Source organism: Bombus fervidus, chromosome 11 (genome assembly GCF_041682495.2).
Source record: "Bombus fervidus isolate BK054 chromosome 11, iyBomFerv1, whole genome shotgun sequence".
Classification (NCBI taxonomy): Eukaryota; Metazoa; Arthropoda; class Insecta; order Hymenoptera; family Apidae; genus Bombus; species Bombus fervidus.
In genome coordinates, this window is record NC_091527.1 from 6,392,806 (window position 1) to 6,414,840 (window position 22,035).

The window sequence follows — 22,035 nt, forward strand, 5'->3', positions numbered from 1 at the left end:
AATATTTTGTTGTTTTGTATTTTTAACTGAAAATATTTAATAATTTAATATATAAAGTATATAGATTCGAATTTCAAAATCGAAACATTCATGATAACGTGTATATAACAATAAATATATGGATAATGAGAAGAAACTAAAAAGTGTTCATAGCTTTGAATAATTTAGAATAAAATTTAACAATTTATAATTATATTTGAAAGTTTAGCATCTGGATATATAATTCAGTATGAACTATTCATGATGCAGTATCAGTCAGACTCAGTTTTATGTAGTGCAGGGTGAATAATGCAAAGTATTACAAATATTTTGTAATGTCTGTATAAAATATTGAGATGATAAGGTCAATAGTTGCTTATGTTTGTTAATTTAACACGATATTTTTTCATGTTTAAATAAAAGTTACGTGACACGCAGACTTTATTATAAAATTTTAGATATGATATGCACTAAATAAAACATCTTGGAAATATTTCTCCATATTATTTGAAAATTGGTTATATATTTCTACGTTCAAGTTTTCGCGCCATTTTAAAAACTGATGTTAACCATTTTCAAGTTCCGGTTGTCAAAAAAGCAGCAGCTGTTTCACTGTATCGATGTGATCACCAGTGATTGCTGCAGTGTTCTCGAAAAGACAAGACGTTAACCGAATTACAGGATAGTTAATTCGTGGCGTATGATAAGTCCTTGATTATCATTGGTGAGCAAATATACTACTTATTTCAATACACTTTAGACGAAAGTTATATAGGTAGAAACTAACAAAGTACTACATTGCAGTGAAGTTATATCGATTTTCTACTTTACTCTAGCTATCGTTTAACTCACGTTAAAATACGTAACTTGTGTTATTAGCTTTATTGAATTTGGAATTTTATAACGAATTTTGGTTTTCTTACTCCAAAAATTTTTTCTCTCTACTTTGATACCTTATTTTGTAATACAGTAATATATATGCATTCAATTGTAGCACATAGTTACATATTTGGATCTCCACTCATATCTTTTGCATTTTTGCACAACATTATTTTTGTCAATTAATTACTCACTTATTTTTCAATTTTTTCAGAGAACATTATATTAGATAAAATGAAAAACATAGTTGCACATATACATTTAAATACTGCCTAAGCAACTGCCTTTAAAAAAAAAATTATGACAACAATTTGCATTTTTTAAGATATTGACCAATATTTAACCTCAATTATAATAAATAATTTTGATGATGATGAGGTGATGATGTATTCTTACTATAGAATTACTAAAAACTTATTCAGAGATATTTGAAAATTACTATAATTATGAAATGAAAATAGATTTATACATGTTATAAATAGAATTTCAACTTATTTCGATGAATTAACTTTTTTTCATTAGCACATTTGTTTGTAGTATATACATACATATATACATTTTTATATATTGTTTTTATAACATTATGTGTTTCCATATTTCTTTCATCAATCCATATACTGAATTATGTATAAGACACATGATTCATTATATATATTTTCGATATACATTGTAACTCGAAAGTTGTTTCCTTAATATTATCACGATATTATATTTGAAAATCGGCATAATGAATCAGTGGTTCTCAAACCATATGCGTATCGTATTTACATCGCAATCATCATGTAATTGATTTGAATTAACATTCGTTAAGAGCTATAATTAGTCATTAGAAGAAACAAATAGTATATTATGTAAAATCTGTTATGAAAAAGTACATATTTCAATATAAAATAAGTATTCCCGCGCCTGGAGTTTGCAGCTTTATAATCCGGTTTTCCTATTGGTGCTCTTCTTTGTCGACGACATTTTACCCCCACTACAAGGCAAGCGCTGTTCTGAAACTCTGCGACTGCTCGTTGCTCAGTAGCTGATTGTGAGTACTAATCTTTCAGTCGGAGAGAACGTAGCTTCGTGAATTTTTCTCAGGATTCTACCGGTTTTTTTACACTTTTATAGAAAAAAGTGTCAGTGATCATCAGGAAATTTTGTATTCCCGATTCTTCTTCAAACAAGCCAATTGTAGAGTTCACTACCGGCGGAAACACCCATCGAAGACAACTTTATTGACGAGTACGGTTAGTAATAATAGCTAGACCGGTGATACTGTATATTTTTTTCCTTTGTATCTTACGTTACCACGCATTGATACGGTAGGGCATTCTGTCATTTCAATTAACCTTAATGATTATTATCTTGCATTCTTTTCACAAATTTATATCATTCGTATGACATTCGAATTCTATAAGTAATGTATTTGACCTAGAAATTTTCTTTTCGTGGCACTCCAACGTAGAGAGACAGTCATCAATGGAAATGATGACTTTAAACCACTGCTCACCACGATTCATATTTATCATATAGATGAGAGTATTTCGAATAGCTTTGAATTCCTTGTGCAAGGAGAAAATCGGAAACAAAGCAGACGTCATTAAAGATTTACTTAGTATTACAGGTTAATTAGATTTTATCGTGGATTTATTGCTTTCAAGAAATAAGATAAGTTTAACATTTAAAGCGTGCGTTGCAGAGGAGGTTTCCGTGCTTGTGTTACATTTCATCCTTCGAGGAATGCACTTCATGACGTAAAAACGAATTTGTTCAAGAGAAAATTTAACATTCACTTCATTGTAATATTTATATTTATTTCGAGAAAGAGGGATAACGTCGTATTAACATTGTAGTCTCTAACCGGCTATTTTATTTATTGATTTCTTAATGTCATACGTATGCGCGGTCTACTTAATGCGTACGTAAAACTTTATAAATTAATATTTTCTATTATTCGATTTGACTGTAGAAATTCGAATTCATCGAAAAAAGACAAGCATTTTCGACCAAGTAAGCTCTTGACACTTTTTCTACCGGCGTTAACAGCTGAGCGTCATTGATGAAAAACATCTGAGTTTGTGTGTGTATGATAAGAGGGCGCTGGCGCGCGCACCCACACAGATACTTACACGTCACTTCGTGCGCGTGTGTGCGAGAAGAACGAGGGAGTATGTATGACGTCAGAATACTTGTATTTTATATTTATTCTTTGACGTAAGATGGGACTATGTAATTATAATGATGCATATTTGAGTAATCAGATGTGGAAATGCACTGAAATATCTATTTCCTCATCTACCTAATCGCCATCGAGATCATTTTTTATTTAGAACCTCTTGATTTTTCATTAAAGTTTCATAATGTGAATAACGCCCCATATATTGGAATTTATATATTTATATTACCTGTAATGGTAGGTAAAAATTAAAACATCCATCCGAGTAGCTCGAACTTTAACATTCAAGCTGCAAGTGCATTTATATCAAGCCACTGTATTTTGTATATCTACGTAAAAATTCATATTCTTTTCCGACGGAGCATTCTGATTCGTCACTCTCGGAATTAATTCATCTATTGTTCTCTCACCAGTATCATCCATTCGATATGACTTCCTCAATATTTCCTGTTAACCTAGAGAACGTTTTCATCACACATTGACTACGTTTCGCGTTCGAGGAACGTTAGACCTCGAACCACTCTAAACAGGAAGGTGCGTGTCAAGACATTCGTGCAATACGCAAGCAACCTGTATTATGTATGTATGTATATACCTGCAGGCGTGCAGATTGAAGTACGCGTCATGACATGGCCGCATTATCTTACCGGCATCCGGCACGTTGCGCTGCGCGATCGACATTTCCTACAAAGCGCATCTACATATGTGTCTATCCTTCCACGTGATCACTAGAGATCATCATTATTCTGAGTATATCTTTCACGACCAAATATCTCTCAAGAATATGAAGCTCGACCTCTTGGTACGCTTTGAAGGCAAATCTGGAGTTACGACATAAGTTGCAACGAATCGCAACCACGAGGCAATGTTTTTGTCTATTGTCTCGCAATTTTCTATTTTAAACCTTTATCCGATGATTTGAAACCAGCTAAAGCTATTCGTCGTGTTGTCAATAAGTTAAGCAATGCTTATCTGAAGAATGCGAATGAAAATATATCGATCAACCCGATAGACTTCGTATTCGAAACGTTTTGATCAAAGATTCCGTTTGGGATTCATATCTTGTCATGCATGAAAGAATCTATTCTGAAATGACGTCCAAGGGTGTCGTTAGTATTGGTACGGTTTCTGAATGTACCTACGTAGCTCGAGAACATTTCCTCGGAGGTCGGTATTGATTTCTGAACACGATTTCCTTCGAATGCTCTTCATTTTTGTTTTATCGAACACCAATATCTGTTTGTTTGCGATTTGAGAGGGTATACAAGCAGCGTCCTCCAGGTCTGACTAGTCGTCCGTGATCTTGGCGAGGTGTACCGTGACCAGGAAAAGCGACGCGATACCTTTCGCCCTGGAAACGAGCCAACTTCGTCTCGAGGGCAAGGACAGCTTCAGTCAATTGATCACGCCATAATTTCTGCTACATACGTACGAAATCACCGACCACGGAGGTCGCCGTAATTTTATCACGCACGGTTTATTATACGTGTGAACTAATTTCCCAGAGATTACATAGGAATATGTATTACATCGTTGATACCTTTTCATATTCTCTTCTCTGTCTTAGCTGGTATTCATGTCTCCGTTACAACTCATTTGTCGGTAATTAAATTTACAAGTGCCAATTACCAGGCTCTCGCGCTGTCTTAATGCATTAACAAGGTGTTCCGCGCGCTTTGAATTCTACGCGACTCTTCCTCTCAATAGGAATCTTCCCTGAATGGATCGGCTCAAAATAGACGAGGAAGATTTATTTTCGAATAATACCTTTGCATCAATTGTTCAAGAACCTTTAGCCCGGAAACCCAATATTCTGATTCAACATTCACTTCTTTCAGATAGAAATTTAACAAAGAACTTTAAAGAAAGTTATACTGACGCACTTAGTTACCGTAACCTTTGACAAAGCTTCGATGCACATGACGAAACTTTCCCCTAACCGTTGAAAGCGTTATTTACGACAGCAGGGAGATCGTTTGGAAGGCTGTCGAAATATCGTAGGGTATAAAAAAGACGCTTATTTATGGAAGCTCGTTAAGGTGGATGCATCGATGTTTGAAAACATGCTTTCGATGTTTCTCAGAGCAACCCACACATATACATCGTAGAGCTCAGCTGATCGGTTCTCGTGGTGGTGCTTTGGATTGAAGAACTGGTGGGTGGTCGTCCAGGTGGGTGGTCGTCCAGGTGGTAGGTGCGCGCGGAGAAGAGCTTGCAAAAGGGGTTGGTTATAGGAGGGTTGGAGAGACAGGAAGCACGAAGCACGGCGTGAAGAAGGCGCGGTCGTGTGCGTCTGCGCGCGATTCGGTCGGTGGGTCGGTCGGTCGGTCGGTCGGTCGGTCGTCGGGTATTGATTTTCATAGGAGCACCGGCACACACGTAATTCCACCACGTAAACGCGTATACATGCATTCACGACTATTGACTGGTTGGCTGCTTTTGCCAAATATCTGCGTAAAATTTCACAATCGCAGATTCTCCACACGCTAAATCGGCTCATTCCAGTGTTACGCCTGCGAGAGAATTGCAAGACTTTGTTGATCTTTGACCTTGCTCGTCTTGTATCGTCTTTATCGACTGTTCGTTAGCATATCTTGTGGTTCTTCTTTTCGAAAGTACGTGATTCTCGTTTATTCTGTTCTCTCATTCTCTCTTAAAAATGCATGTGTACAGCTGCTGGGTATTTGCGTTTCTCGGTCCAGCATGTACACGTGACGTAAACTAAAGCAATTGACAATCGTTCGATAGAAAACAGACCTTACTTACTTACAGACGTTACTGATATGTCGCAATTACCTGGATTTAATTAAGCCACTGGGTAACTCGATTATATTTATGCAGCCGTATTCGAGGTTTTTTTAGTTAGAATGTAGAGAAGCATTTTAAGAATGATCGTTTAATCTGTCGTTTACTCTTCAACGTTGCAGAACGTTCCAGCCCACAAACAAGGAGCTACGCGGGCTACACAGCGAGCCACGAGGAAGTGCGATCGTAGAAGATAGTTAAATCGTCAGGCACCCGACAAGATGCCTGCTCCGGCACCAACACAGGGTACGGTGGAGGGCGGCCCACCTCGCACCGAATTGCAGGAATTACAATTAAAGGCCGATCAAACTACAGATGAGGTAGGTGTATCCCTTAATACTTGATATCCTTTCGACGTCTTTCATAATGATTGGTTCTTTCAATTGATTCATTTAGGAAATCCGTGGTATTACGTATCAATGAGATTTCGCAATGTTCTACATTAGAGAAGATTCATCTACCGTTTGACAATGATGCAATTTTTTTTTTTTATAATTCTTCGTTTAACACGTGCATTGTCCGTTGCTCCAAATACTTATTAATTCATTAATTTGTTTGTTTGCGTTGGAACTCACATTGTAATTTATACTTTGTATTTGTAATTTATACGCATTGCTTAATCCACGTGACTCGTTCTGTTTCAGTCCTTGGAAAGTACGAGGCGTATGCTGGCACTATGCGAGGAGGTGAGTTCGTCTCATCCCTATGAAACTATTCTCTTCTATTTACGCATTAACCTTCATCCTCGATCATCCTCGGTACTAATCCTCGATCCTCGTTACTATAGCGATTTATTCCCGGAGTTTTTACTCCCAGATTTTGTATCATAGAAATTATAGAAGTCTAATTGTCGCTGGTAAAATCGTTGCGCGTTATATCGCGGCAAAGATGGGCGTCATGGTCAATCCCCGGGTGAACTTGACGGTGTGCAGTTGAAGGGACAAAGTCAGACAAAAAGGAATAAAAAAAAAAAGGATGAAAACGCGCTGGAGAGCGGTGGGCAAAATACTATTTCGGCTGGCCCGAATAAAAACACTGAAGTTATATTATATTTTTATGTATACGAGAGAGAACCAAGTGCAAGTTGCATTCGAACGAACGTAACAAAGATCTTTCTACATATAGCGAAGGCAGATAAATTTTATGTAGCGTTAAAGAATCTTGAAATAGTATTTGACCCAGCTCTGGCGCCAAAAGCATTCTTCGTTCTTATAATACTTCTATAAATTTTGAACAGTATGTAGTCAGCGGAAGTAAATAATAGCCATATCCGGGATAGCGTGGCTTTGTAACGTGGATTTTTTCGTTACGAAAGCAAAAAGAGACATTTTCCTCTTAAAAAAAGAAGTGGAGAAAAAAGAAAGTTATCGCACGGCTGCCAAGCAATTTATATGTCCGTTCCCATTGGGATCGCCGTGAATGTACTCGGAAGAATTGTAAGACGACGCATCGACGCGGTCCGAGACGGTAATCCGCAGCACGAATGCACGCGATAACAATGTCATGTCATTATAAATTCGCTTCGTGCTAACCTTGATACATCGCACGCGAAATATCTCTTGTTTCATCACTCATCACGGAATGAGGAAGATATCAAGCTGATAAAAAATCTATCGAAAGTAAAATGAAACGTGTGCGTTCGTGCGCGTGTTTTCGTGTGTTCTGTCTACGTTCTTCAGCTCCGCATTTTTCTTCCCATGCATAATTATTCGTTGTCTATGCTCGTATCTTGGATATCTATTCTCGATATATGTATGTTACGTCTCTATAAGTGTGTGCGGAACTATTACTGTGTACATCCGATGTCTTCATTCTTTTCCCGTTTAACTTGTCATTTATTGTCGAAGGAGCGAACGTAATCGACACCTAATAACCCGGATGTAAATTCTCTCTTATTCGTGTGATCTTCATTTTATTCAGGAAAACGATTCTCTCAAAGACAACATATCTCTGAATCGTGTTTTAAATTGTTCCTTTACACCATGTGGAATACTAAAATCCATAGGTGAAGAGATCAAGATGCGATGAGGTTAAAAGGTTGTTGCGTCGCTCCATCCAATTTCTTTTGCTACTTATTTGTGGCTGCACTAATTAGCACGTGTCGCATTTCGAGCACTGGAGACGTCAACAACTATTTAGTGTACGTACATACTTTATACGCGGGATGCCATTAAAAGAAAGCTACCCGTACCTATAAATATATATATATTTTTTTATATATATACGTATATGAAATTGCTGTCAATGTCAGTCAATTTATTCGAGATATTCGAGCTTCGAGAGGCTTCGAATGTGCAAAGACAATTAGGACAAGCACAAAAAAGTTAGATAAAAAAAAAAAGATGAGAAAAGGTCTCTTAATGCTACCAGTGGTGGAGCATATCTTTTTTCAGCAACGGTGAATTCCAACGCACGCACTGGGTCTTCTGGAAAGGACGCTATGGAAAACAGAGAACGTTTTTGATACGATAAAAGATTTAGAAAGAATGAAGGAACATCGATGATTGCGCGGTATTATTTAATAATTTTATCGTACCGTATACGTGTCGTAACGTATACGTAAAGATGACGTGGTTCGACCTTTTTATACGTTGCGTAGAACATTCTCGATGATTACAGTCGTAGCGATTAAGATAGAGGGTAATAGGGCTTTTTTGTGTGATCTCCTATTCTTGTATCTCTTTCGCTCTTTTCTATTCTTCCTACAACCTCTCCCTGTTCTTTCTTTCTTTTTTGTTTCGAATTCTTCTCGATCTGTCTTGTCCATTTTTTGCCTGTTTTCAAATGAAATCACGACGAGGATGAAAGAGTTTCTTCGCATCGATTTTTAATTAATATCGTTGAAACGGTCGAGAAGGATGTGTTCAACTTTCGGAACACGAAGATATCGGAAGAATATAACGATCCTCTTGTATGTACGTGCACAATCCTCTTTCAGTTGCTTCCGTCTCCCTCTTCCTCTTTTCTGTTACTCTTTATCTTTGTCTCCATGCAACTTATATGCAAACATGCAACGTTTTCTTTCCCATTGTGAATCACATTCAAGAAAATATCGAGTCGACGATCGTATTTAAGGAATTCTTTTACGCTTTTTCTATAAACGTGTTTCCAAGTTATTTAAACGAAGAAATTTCGAGGTATTTGACAAATCTTTAATGAAGGAACCCTTTAAGGAATTAATTCGACCAGCAATGTATTAGGAAGAAGAAAGAATCGATCGTCGAGTCGAGAACAAAAGGGCTCGCCTCGACTGAAGCGTGAAAGCCTTTAGGGAACGTCTATGATTCTCTCTTCTCATAGTTTATCAAGCGATTGTCTATTAGAGGCTGGCCGAGACAGGTAAACGACAGTAAAACAACAGCTCTGATCTCGACGAAAGAAAGAAGGATCGTTTCTCGATTTTTGGTCTGCGAATCGAGAAAAGAGCGCGCATAATCGGCAACTTCTGTCGCTGCTACCAATGTAATCCGTGTTGCTGGCTGAACCGGGCATTTATCAATATTGTCCGTGTTGCTGGCTGTGTATGTATGTGTTTTCACGTGTGCGGTGTGTGCCCACGTGTGTGTTTGCTTGCTTAAAATTCAACAACTACACTCGCTTGCTCGATCGCCCGCCTGCCTGCCATCGCAAACTTCTTGAAACGAAATGTATACCGGAAATTTATATTATATTATATTGTTACAAGGCGCACGTTAGTTATTAATACTGATTATTACTCGATCGATTAATTCCAACAAAAGTAGTTTAACTTTTACACGATCGATTTTTCTAATGTCGCCGGTATACTTTCTAAGTTCTGAAGAAGTTTGTTGCCTATTCGCTTGCAGAGTTCCCGAAGAAAAGTTAAATCGAGGACGTGATGTCCTCCAGTGACATTGGTCGCGTGCATGTAGGTTGTCATACGGGATAGCTTGTTACAATTTCCCCTGTGAAAGAGAACACCGATCACCTGATAAATAGTCTTATTTTCGCAAAAGCCGATGGCTGTTATCATCTTCGCGAACTTTGCTGCCTATCTGCCTTGGCTGTATGGCTGCCTGTGTGTGTTTGCCTGTCCTCCGCGAGAACACTCTTCATTTTCTCTCTATCTCTCTTCTTTTTCAATGCATCGTGTTGTCACTTTTCTAGTCCGGTATCATTCTATATCGATACTCCGTTGATCTCTGTTGCGCACAATCACAATTCACTCACTACTCACAGAAACACAGCTCGCATATGAGAGATTCGCACGCGAACAGAGAGGTAGCTCGTTGACGATCGAAATTTTCTATCTACCCGATCGATCTCGTTCGGTCCCAGGGGGAAAGCTACTTTGCTGTTCGTACAGAGTCACCGATGCCATGCGAGTCTCCATGCCATCCCCTTATTCTCCTCGTTTCTTTCGTTCTTTTATTTGGTATGCTTTCAGCCGCGGTCTCGTCGCGATTCGATCGTTCTCCTCTTGTTTGTCGTTTGTTCCGTGTCACCGTGTAGAAAAGATGCCATTCACATGCCTATGCATCATCCACCACCATCACCACCACCACCACCACCACCACCACCACTACCACGACCGCCACCACTGCCACCACCATACGACCGATCAAAAACTCTTCCACTTCTCGTTCTTAACTCTTTCTTTATATATGCACCCGATATTCGACCAAAGAGTATTTACCCGAGTAAAAGAGCGTAACGACGCGACGGTATTTTTCAGTGATACTCACGAGTAGAAACGTAGCGAGGATAAATTCAATATCCGGTAAATACTCGAAAACCAAAACTTGAAATTCAACGGCTCGCTCTATCTCGTTTTGATTTTCTTTCTCTCTTTTTCTGAAACTTCATGCACATTTCCTACGTGGATGAATGCGCACGCTTCTCTTTCAAGCTGAACGAGGAAAGGAGCAAAGAACTTCTTTTGTTTCCGTTCTCGTGACCGACTAAATAAAAGCGTTCTGGAGAAGCTCATCCTTAATTAGTTCCGCCGGCTACTGTCGAACATTAATGTGGATGATAATTATATAGCACGATTCCCTTGCAGTCTCCAGTTTAATATTTTTTATCTTTTTTTTCTCTTTGGAAGTCTACTTTCTGTATCTTTCGCGATTCGTTTGAATCAGAGCTCGTTCGTTTGGCTGAAACGAGAGAGCATAAGAACGAACGCGTCGGGATTAACGTCGATCTCCAGCTCTCTTGCCGGGAGGCTTGCTTCGAACTGCAAAGGAAGAAGATAAGCATCGTTTGTTGAAAACGACGATCACGGCAACGTTTCCTCCTTCGTTGGGTTTACCCAGTCGAAAAGCACGGCTCCTTTTCTTTGCTCATCTGGTCATTTGCCGCTCTCTTCATGCTCTCCCTTCCGTTCCTTTCCATTTCTCTGTGTGCGTGTGTTCTACTTTGTATTTATTTAAGTGTCTTTCGTCCGTTTGAGTCCCGAGAGTTCTCGTATCTGGAACACGAGAGAAACGGTTTCCCAGAGAATCGACAAATTTGGTATCTTTCTACATTCTTCCGCTGATAGTCGACGCTTATCTTTGAGAAATGACCAACATTCTCGCGACTCAAAATGTGACCGGGACCTTTCGTTTTTGTATTGCGCATTTTCGATTTACTTTACCTCTCCATAGAAAAAAAAAAAAGAAAAAATGCTATATATTATGTATCGTTCTGTATTCTGCGGTACTTTCTTTACATACACTATATATATATATGTATTGTGGATTTCCTTTTCATTCGTGTATATTCAGTCTCCTAGACTCTTCGAGTAGTATCTTCTCTATTTCTCTGACTCTGTTTTTTTTCTCTTTTTTTCTATCTGTTTCTCTTTTTTTCTTGCTCGACCTCTCTTCTTCGCGTGGATTTCCTTTTCTTCCTTCCATTCGGTGAACGGGGGAAGAACGGTGGAATGACCGGCGACGGAAGAGAACGAGATTCCTCCCAACGAAAAAAAGAGCGGTTCTTTTTAACCCGTCACGCGCTACTGAAACAGAACAAAATGAGTACGTACAAAAAAACATTAAACGAAAGTAACGTAATAATAATAACAATACAGAGAAAAGAATCAAAATCAGTGCGAGCCTTCACGCTTGTAATGAAATCTCGATTAGCCAGAAGGAAGATCTGACAAATAATAATAATAGAAAAAAAGTAAAGTAAATAAATAAACCTACAACAACGGCGACGACAGTTACAGAGCAACAGGAACAACAACAACTACAACAACAACAACATCGTCATGATCGATAACAACATCAAGAACAACAACAGCAACAACAAGCGACAAGCCTAATCTAGAGATCGAGAAATATACTCATTCTAACCATAAAATAATAATGCCAGTAACGTGTTAGTCCGTAAACGTTTCGTTACGTGTCCACTTGTCTGCCCACCTGTCTTTGCATCACAGGCAAGATAATATATATATATATGTAAATATATAAACACGTGTGTATATATATATTATTACAATCGTCTACGTCGTGAGCGCGTCAAAGGCTTTAACAAATCCGCAGATATTAAAAAAAGCGTCGGATCTAGACCCATCGAGAACGAAACTGATAAACATGAAAAAAAAATAGAAAAAACGAACGAGATACTATTAAAAATAATCGATTTTTCTCGTCTTTTTCGTTGATGTCGCGGATACTTAGCCCGATCCGGTCACGATATATATCCAGCACAGTTTTGTCAAAATATACCTTAACTTGTTTTGCCCACTTCTATCCATCGACTTCCGTTACAGTTCCGACTCTCCGTTTTCTACCTACCGTAATACTATTATACTACTAATATACTACTAATATTACTATACTATATACTTACTAAAAAAAAAAAAAAAAGAAAAAAAACAACTCTCTAACACTGGTGGTGGTTGTCTGTGTTGTGCTGCCTCTGTCTGTCGTAGAGCAAGGAGGCTGGCATCCGTACTCTGGTCGCACTCGATGACCAGGGAGGTGAGTGAATCGCTTTTTAGCCATATAAGTAAAACAACATGAAGGAACCTCGGCTTTTTCTCACAGATTACATAACAATTGAACTGTGTCTCGTGGCACACCTGACCTCAGCACAAAATTGTACCTTTCCTCTCTCCTTCCGGTGTCCTTCGATCGTTCCTGTGGTGAAAATCTCACTGCTCGCACGGAAGATCACGGGGGGAATACCGAATATCGCGTGGATCCCTCGAGGACACCCTTTCCACCATCTTGTCTTCTGCCGTCCAATCGGTCGCGTTCCTTATCTATATATTTTCCTCTTCTCTTTTCTGTGTTTCGTCTCTATTCCTTTTTCCATTTTATCGTCCAACATTGTTCTCGACGATTCCGTTTCCCCGTACTCTTCCAACTCTGGCTCTAAAAATCGATAGGTACTTCGCCACGGTCGCTTATCTCGAGAACACTCGTGACCTCCTGACCTTTTTTTTCGCAGAGAGAGATTCGTTAACACGTCTCTACGCGTCTCTATCCGTTCTCTTTTTCATTTTCATCTTTCTCCGATAATAAGTTGAAAGGTATTTTATGATTTTGCGTTTCGCGTTGCCGATCGATACGCATCGTCGAAGGTACCTATCCTCGTTAGCTATGGTCGATACGGGTTTAAGTGTCGACTTTACGTATCACGGTTCGCCGGCTGGTTACGGCCGAAGAGACCGAAAGCGAATTACCAAGCCATCGATCGATCTGCTCGTGATGTATACTATCCATTTTTCCTTCTCAGTTTTTTGCCCTTTCTATTTTTCAACCGGTCTGTTTATTCGTTATACGGGTCGTAGGAAGGCATCCTTTTAATAGAGTATTCTGTGTATCGTGAAGCGCGAAGAAACACCCTCGATCGCATTTCCGATCGATCGTGCTCCACCTCACACGCTTTTGCTACGACAAACCAGATATATCCCCCCTTGGTTTGTCTCTTGAAATTCTTCCGCGAATTGACCTGTTCTTGACTAATCGACCCGATCAAAGTTTCTCGCGTTCGACCAGCGGACGTTCTCTTTCTATATTTTTCTTTTTCCGTTCTCTCTCTCTCTCTCTCTTATTTCTCTTTTTTTCTCCACCTACTACTACGTCGTATATACACTGTCATGAAAACTTCTAGAATTATACACGCAACTCCCTGCTCGGTGAAGTATTTTGCAACGAGAAAGTAGCGGTAGATTTGCTTTTTAAATGCGGGTTAGAATATACATATAGCGGAAGTATCGAACGAGACAGTGCGAATTCGCGGTTGACGATGAAAAGCGACAGCCAACTACCACTGTACAGCTGTACTATACAAAATACTACTACTATTAATACTACTACTTAGTACTACTACTATGTTATTACCGTTACTACGATTACTAGTATTACACCATCAACACTACTAATACTGTTTTGTTCTTTACAATTGGTCAAGTGCAAAAGTATTGGGAAACAATATTATTCGAACGTTCTTCAAAAGATTGTATTAAGATTACATTTAAAATAGCATTTAAGAATGCTTAGAATAAAGTAACTCTATTAAAAGGCAATTGATTTCCCTAGATTTTTGTACAGATAACTAGAATACGACACTGCTCACTAATTACTTACTTATGCGACAAAGACACTGACTATCACAAACACTTAATTGCTGGTGCTGCTATTGCTGCTGCTGCTGTCAGTACACGAATATTCGATATCCGAGAACGCTGTTATCGAATCAAATCTGTACAGAGCATCATGCGCGGGATCAAGTTGACTCGTTTATAACGCCCTGTTTTGTTTCTTCGTCCCTTTGTGTGTCTACGATATTTTTCTCCTTTTCGCCCTTCTACGGTCTTTCTACTTACTAATAACCCTTTCTTCGTGTGTCCATTTCTCTAATTTTCTCTTTATATATCTATATATATATATATCTTTATTTCCCTATTTCTCGACAGCCTCCTCTCTTTTTCTATACACAGCAATAAAGTACTCGAACAGTAGACGTGTATCTCGTGTATATATGTATGCATCTCGACTAGACGCATACGTATGTATTTTGTCAGTTTCTCTCTCTCTCTCTCTCTCTTTCTCTCTCTCTCTTTCTCTCTTTCTCTTCCTTACCTCTCACAAATACACACGTTCTTTCTTGGATTGTGTATCTTTTTTTACTTCGTAGCCAAACACGAAGCTTCTAGCTGTGTCGCTTTATCAGTCAACGTGTAATACGTACATATTGTTTATATATCTATTCATATATATGAATATACGTATCGAATCTATAGATAATGTTATATACATATATCACGTATGTGTATGTATATAAATTCTATGTACCTCATATTCTTTAGTGTACAAAACCCAAAAACAAGTACTTAATGAAGCTCCCTATCTATCTTCTTCTTCTCACCTTCTGTGTATATATATATATGTATATATGTACTTTACACGTACACATGTCTGTATGTACATACATATATGTATACACGTACGTATATTCTAACTCTGTTTTTGATTTCTTTTTACCTTGATTTGTACCCTTCTGCATCAAATGTAGGTACTTTTTGTCGACCGTCGTCTTACCAAGCAGGTGTTATATTGTCCTCCGCTTTTTATCTGCGAGTTTACAGACGTCGTCGTGTACATACTACTATTATTATTATTATTATTATTATTATTATTATTCTTATTATTATTCTTATTATTATTATTATTATTATCATTATTATTATTACCATCATCATTATTATTATTATAATTATTATTGCTTTGTTACTATTATGTATCGTGCATATAATACTAGCGATTGTGCGATTATAGTTATCGATTCAAGGTCGGATAAAAGTAGCGCGCGATTCCTGTAATGCTTTTTACTGATCGAGACAGAGATGCAACGACGAAGGGGAAAAAAAAGAAGTAAGAAAGCGGCGAGACTCGAAACATTTTCTCACCGCCCGTTCTTTCCTGTTGTATCATAGTTGTGCTTCGTCAGCTCGGTATATTTATACCCACGTAGAATTCTGATTTTCTTATATACGTAGGTCTCCGCTACGTTCTCATCTTCGAAGCTGCCAAATATCAGTATTATATATCGTTGTCTCTTGCGAAAATCACCTTACGTATATATACTTAGCAGTGCGATGCGCATGGTGCAAGCAGACGTGTCGACGTCGACGTCGTCGTCGTCGTCGTCGTCGTGTGGAAGTTTGACGAAATTCATGTAAATTTTCTAGCGCTAGTATAACTCGCTCCCACTTGTTTCGCTCTGATTAGCTACGATCTCATTATTATCATTCTCATCGTTCTTTTATACGCGCCACCACTCCTTTATCTTTTCGTCGTTATTATTGTATTCTCATATGTTATGTTCTAATTTACCATCGCGTTCAAGGTGTCCGTCCATGAGAAATTATCTGAACCGATATCAGAGATCAAGGGAAACAGTTTCTTTTCACAGTCATTTTCATGGACGTACATCTTGGACAGAACCATTTTCTTTCGTAGATAAATATGAAATTTTTATTTTATTACAACCTGGCACGTTTTGTCACACGACTCGGGTTTCGTGGAGTTCCATCGAATTTCACGAGCCAGAAGAAAATAGATACGAGAAACGAGGCGTAGCTTCGAGTTGACATCATCGTTTGGTATTTCATGGAAGAAAAAGGAGAATATAAATGTGATCCATGTGGCAAGACGTGCCCGGCGGTTTGCTTGTTTGTCTCTGACTTAATTTCGCAGTTGTTCTCGCGCATCACTGAACGATCTTTCATTTCCGTTAACGTGTGGGCCCTTCGACCCTGTCGTAGAGCGAGGAGGTCGCAGCGAACACTCTGACGATGTTAGACCATCAAGGCGGTAAGCAGTTCCCTCAGCAATAAACAAAACAACAGAAAAAAGAATTTAAAAAAAAATAAATTATCTTCTCGAAAAATGAGTCGAGAATATTAAAAAAAGAAAAGAAAGGCGAGAGCAAAGTGACGAGAAATGAAAGGAAACGGAACATTGAAAAAAGGAACAAAAAAGTTATAGAATACGGACGAACAAAGTTTTTTTTTTACTTTATTCAATTTCGAATGGTTAAATAATTTCTTTCTCTCTTTTTTTTTATTTTTGTTTGCTTCAAGGAGAACAGAAGAAAGTAAAAAAAAAAGACAGATCTTTTCGTACACTTTCCACGGTTGACGGGATTAGATCGTTAAAATAGGACACACTTTGACACGTATTTACGCGTACCATTCGGTGGTGTTCGTTTTTTAATGTCAAAAATTCGCGACTATGAGTCCTGTCGGTTCACAGGTTATTTTAACTTCCCTGGCAAACGTGCCCGTGTTCTTTGATAAGGGGACAACACTCGAGTTTCGTTAAAAATTACGCGGTTTCGATTTCTGATCTACTAAAAGAAAAAGAATCGCTGGAAGTGAAGTAGCTTTTTGAAAATCGTCCGAAGACTGAACCGGATATCGACAGATTAACACAACGACTACATATATAACGACTATAGAAGTGTATTTCCGCCTGTCTGTTCGGGAACTGAACGCGCGTTTTATTCTCTGGTTCTGATCTCTTTCTCTGTCCTTTAGCTACAACAATCTTCTAATTCTGTATCTTACAGCGCCACGGTACTCTGAGTGCCTACACTGGAAACGAAGCGTGTCTTTTTCTTCCTTTAATCTGCTTCTACGCCTTTGTCTGCTCCTATTTAACATTCGACTTCTCGCATCATCGCCACCGCGCCACTCGCCCTTAATTCGATTCGGTTCATCGATTAAATCCATTTCGTTCTCCCTCATCCTCGTTCATTCCCTCACTGTTACTCTATCGTAGACTCGATTATCCAGCTCCTCGACGAGACTTTAAGCCACCCACTCCATAATAACAGAAATATATAGTAGAGCGTGTAACCACGTTTCGCCGTTAGTTAATGCTATTAATAATTTTTTAACTGGCTAATCTTTGCTCTTGGAAATTTCACAGATCGACGTGCAATTTAATAAATTCCCCAAAAATCCAATCTAGAATTCTTCGATCCCCGGGAAACGTTGGATTTACCAACCGTTCGATCGACGATCATATTTAAGAATCGTCGGCCCTCTTAGCTTCTTCGCTTCGTCGATCGAATCGATGAAAAATTCATTCTTTGGTTCGTTATCTCATTTTTCAGCGAGCGTTTTCCAGTTCTCGAGAATACTTTGGCTGTTTCGCTCCGTGCATTGTATTACACGAAGCAGAGGAGCGATCAGAGGAGGACGATGTCTGTTCCGCGTTAGACGCTCGACAAGTTTCCCATTCCGCGGTGGAGCCAATTATTTTTCAAGACGCTTCACCACGCGTCTCTCTCTCTCTCTCTTTTTCTCTCTCCTTCTGGCTCTCTCTATTCATCCAACACTATGTTCCGTGTCGCCGTTTCGCAGTTGGTAAATCCAACTTCACATCGATTCTACTCGCTATCACGAGTGCAAAAAGATCCTAGTCCTCCAGCAGCCTGACCCGCAATAGAATTAATAATCAGGATAAAATGTCGTCGTACGCGCCCTCTCGCTCCTCCGATATATCATCAAGATGATGGACGAAAAAGTGTAATTGCTATCCACGATGAATCTGACTTCCTCGGCTCTACCAAGAGATCGAAATCCAATGAGGACGAAAAGAACGAAAAAGAAAGGAACAGACAGTAAAGGAAAGGAAAACACAAAGGAAAAGATGGACACAGATGGTGGTTGACAATTTATGTTACACTGTTACGTAGTCAGATAGAATGGAAAGACGGAAAGTAGTGCGAAGAGCTTTGAGTTAGTTTAGTTCGATCAGTCTGTTAACCCGTAGTTTGCCCGTCCTTTTTTCTCTAGAGCGTCCCTCTAGGTAAAGAGGGTTTTGTGGACACAGGGCGAGTCCGATTCCTCGTTGATTAGCGTCCGAAGTAAAGAAGTTTAAGGGTCAACTGTCGCGTCTCTGTTTGGCCCGTGGTTCAGTCACGGGACGAGGGAGACACAGCTAGAAAAATGTTTTCTCGTGGAGCGAAGCGAGGGAGCGTTTCGACGGTGCTTCCTGTACCTCACGTTTAACAAGCCGCTGATTGGTCGGTTGCCTGTTTAGAGCCACGAGGTCGGGATGAAAACCCTCGTAATGCTGGACGAGCAAGGCGGTAAGCCATTTCAATCTAGACATACAAACATTAAACTTACGTAAAACGTCTCTTACAAAAAAGATATATATTTATCTGGTCTCGACTGACACAAAAGCCAACGATCGACGACCATATATATTCTATATGTATTCTATTATATGTTCTCCATACGTTTTCCACCCGCCGATGTATATAATATTTATATATAGTCATTATATGTATATAGTTATTATATATAGATATTATATATATATATGCATATACGACACTAATTGCGTGTAATAATCGTCCAGACACTAATGCAACCCTCTGTACGTCAGAATTAAATTTCGATCGAACGGCTGATACTAACCAAAATGCACCAAAAGACAACAGATTCGTTCTTTCGACATCTTTTCACATTCCTTCAACGTTCAGATCGTTTACGTTCGAACAATCATCAATTACTTTTCTTCCCTTGTTCTTACGTTTCTATTGTCCTGAATATTGCATCTTGTTTGATACCTTGATTATCTGTCGCCTATGACCATAATATTTCCTTCCAGTTGCATTCACGATTTTCTCTCCTCGATCTTCCTCGCTCTTGTTTCTTTCGATCATCGCTCTGCTCTCTTCCATCGCCTTATCCTATATATTTCTCTTATTTCTAATACTTCCTCTGCCACTCTATCTTTCTCTTTCTCTCTGCGTCCTATCGTTCTCTCCGCCTGCTTCCTCCTATTCTTATCTTCGCTTCCTTCCGTGAACGTAATCTCACGAAGGCGAACGAACAAAAACAGAGAAATACAGAAACAATACAAGTAGACGAACAAACAAACCCAAGTAAAAGAAAACAAAAATTAAAAGTAAAAGAAAAAGAATACGCGCTCCACGTTTTAAACGCATCCCTCCGGTACTTCCGGCACGGTGTAAGTCAAAGCCTATTAAATCTACTATTGTATTTGTTGACCGGCACATTTGCATCAGCGCGTTACTCTTCGTGAATATATTTGGTTTAATTCGTACCCAGTACCCTTAGAATCCACCGTACACCCCAGTACATACAGAATTACTCACCCGATCTTAGGATCTTAGGTTACCCTTAGTAGGGAGACTCTTTGCTTAGCTGTTGCACTTTCGTTGCACTCGTTTTTTTTCTTTTCCGAGGATCCTTCGTCGAGAGAAAGATTCGTTTACTATATTTTTAATAAATAAATCTACCAATTATCATCGCAAATATTTTTGTAATGTATCTTTTTTTCTTTGGGCGTAGAACTTTGCATTGTATTGTAGTTCGAATTCTATAGTTACGCTAAATCTTAATATAGTGGAGTCTCTCGATGAATCCTCGTAGAGTATTATGAAACCACCAATCGTCATTTAGTATAAGGGAATAGTGTGTTAAATATTTTACAACTAATTTAACCTTTAATTCGTTTAAGGATAGTTTAACGTTATCTGAAAAAGAATTGAACAAATAGTGCTCTATTCCCTGATCGCTTAAAAAATGACGATTCACTTCAAGTTTTGACGAAGTATTCCGATCCTCGAAAGAGAATAGGACAGCGTGTCCCCCTTCCTTGTTTTTCATTTCTCGAGTATCCAATTTTTAGCAAACGAATTTCTGTTTGGTTATTTACAAGCGAGATGTAGAGGTACAGCGATTAACGCGATTTTTATTTTCACGTCGGCTGTCTGCTCTCTTTCGAGACGCTACGTTAAAGATGCGATAGGAAAGATGTTAACAATGTTCTCTCGTACAATGAAACAGAGCAACTGGACAGAATCGAGGAGGGTATGGACCAAATCAACGCCGACATGCGCGAGGCCGAGAAAAATCTCACTGGAATGGAAAAGTGCTGCGGTCTCTGCGTTCTCCCATGCAACAAGTAGGGCTGTCCCGAATCGTTTTACGCTTCTTACCCTTTCAAATCTTATCTTCTACTTTACAGCGCACTCTCTAATCGAGAAATTCTATCCTCGATCTTTAACGCTTCGTTTCTACCTCTATTCCGTAAAGAAACTAAAGATAAAATTTACCCTGTGTAACTAAACTGTGAAGTCAATTCTTATGGAACAAAAATTTCTGTCGACTCTGCAAATCTTGAAATACCTTCGGAATTTTAAGAAGAAGCGAAAAATGTTTGAAGCAAAATACAAAAGATATTTCTTTATTCGATGTATCTTGTTCCTTTGAATTATCTATGTATAATAGAGATTTGCTAATGCAACGTTGGTCTTTCACAGAGGCGCCAGCTTCAAGGAAGATGAAGGCACGTGGAAGGGAAACGATGACGGCAAGGTAGTTAATAACCAGCCACAACGGGTGATGGACGATCGCAATGGACTCGGTCCTCAAGGCGGCTACATCGCCAAAATTACAAACGATGCCCGTGAAGGAGAGATGGAAGAGAATATGGGTCAGGTGAACACAATGATCGGTAATTTGAGAAACATGGCGATCGACATGGGCAGCGAACTGGAGAATCAGAATCGGCAAATCGACAGGATTAATCGCAAGGTGAGGAGACGATTCGCCAGTCGACGAGTTCAAAGATTTGAGTTCAGAAAAGTCATCGAATCGTCCACCTTCAGACTTTCCTCTATCCGTTTGATTTCAAGTTATTTATATTTTAATCTACCATGATCTAACATGATCATATTCGCTATACGATTCTCTTATAAAGTGACTATTATAATAATTACATATTAATTAATTAGACTCAAGTATATGAAATTTTGTATCGCATAATGGTAAAAAACTTTGATATTATGAAAATGAAATCGAAACCTGATAAAAGAACGCTTCGTTAGAAAGTAAGGGCATGTGGTATTATGTTTTTGCAATATTGTGTTTTGTAGTCGCATAATTTAATAATAAAATTATTATTCAATTTATTAAACGATATTAGAACGAGGAAGGTCTGAAGTAGTCGAACGAATTGTTGATTGAAATGATGATTGAAAACACGTACGATTAGCTCCGCTATATTTTTCTCTCCACGGAGCATGCGTGGATTATTTATCTCACGATGCACGCGCTCAGAGCGATGCACAACACGTTCGTTGTCGCTTTCGCTTTCTTACATGCCCTTCGATCTACCTAGCCGTCCATGTTTCCCTTCCTTCCTGGCGCAGTCCCAAAAGTCGGGTCGACGTTTCACGTGTCCTTGGGAATTCCG

At 38.8% G+C, this 22,035-nt stretch overlaps 1 protein-coding gene across 10 annotated transcripts in view; it reads left to right on the top strand.

Moving 5' to 3' along the window:
* Positions 1-543: 543 nt before the first annotated feature.
* Snap25 (Synaptosomal-associated protein 25kDa) overlaps positions 544-22,035 on the top strand; it is a 28,781-nt gene continuing 7,289 nt past the window's right edge. Inside the window, exons 1-6 of one of the 10 annotated variants that reach the window (XM_072012325.1) lie at positions 544-703; positions 5,950-6,147; positions 6,472-6,513; positions 16,557-16,605; positions 20,625-20,742; positions 21,101-21,374. In XM_072012325.1, coding sequence (XP_071868426.1) covers positions 6,049-6,147; positions 6,472-6,513; positions 16,557-16,605; positions 20,625-20,742; positions 21,101-21,374 — 582 coding nt within the window. In that variant the 5' untranslated portion in view covers positions 544-703; positions 5,950-6,048. Of the gene's footprint in view, positions 704-1,874; positions 2,094-5,417; positions 5,638-5,949; positions 6,148-6,471; positions 6,514-12,713; positions 12,763-16,556; positions 16,606-18,843; positions 18,893-20,624; positions 20,743-21,100; positions 21,375-22,035 lie in introns of those variants that run through there. The other 9 variants (XM_072012331.1, XM_072012332.1, XM_072012329.1 and 6 more) reach the window with 9 other exon arrangements.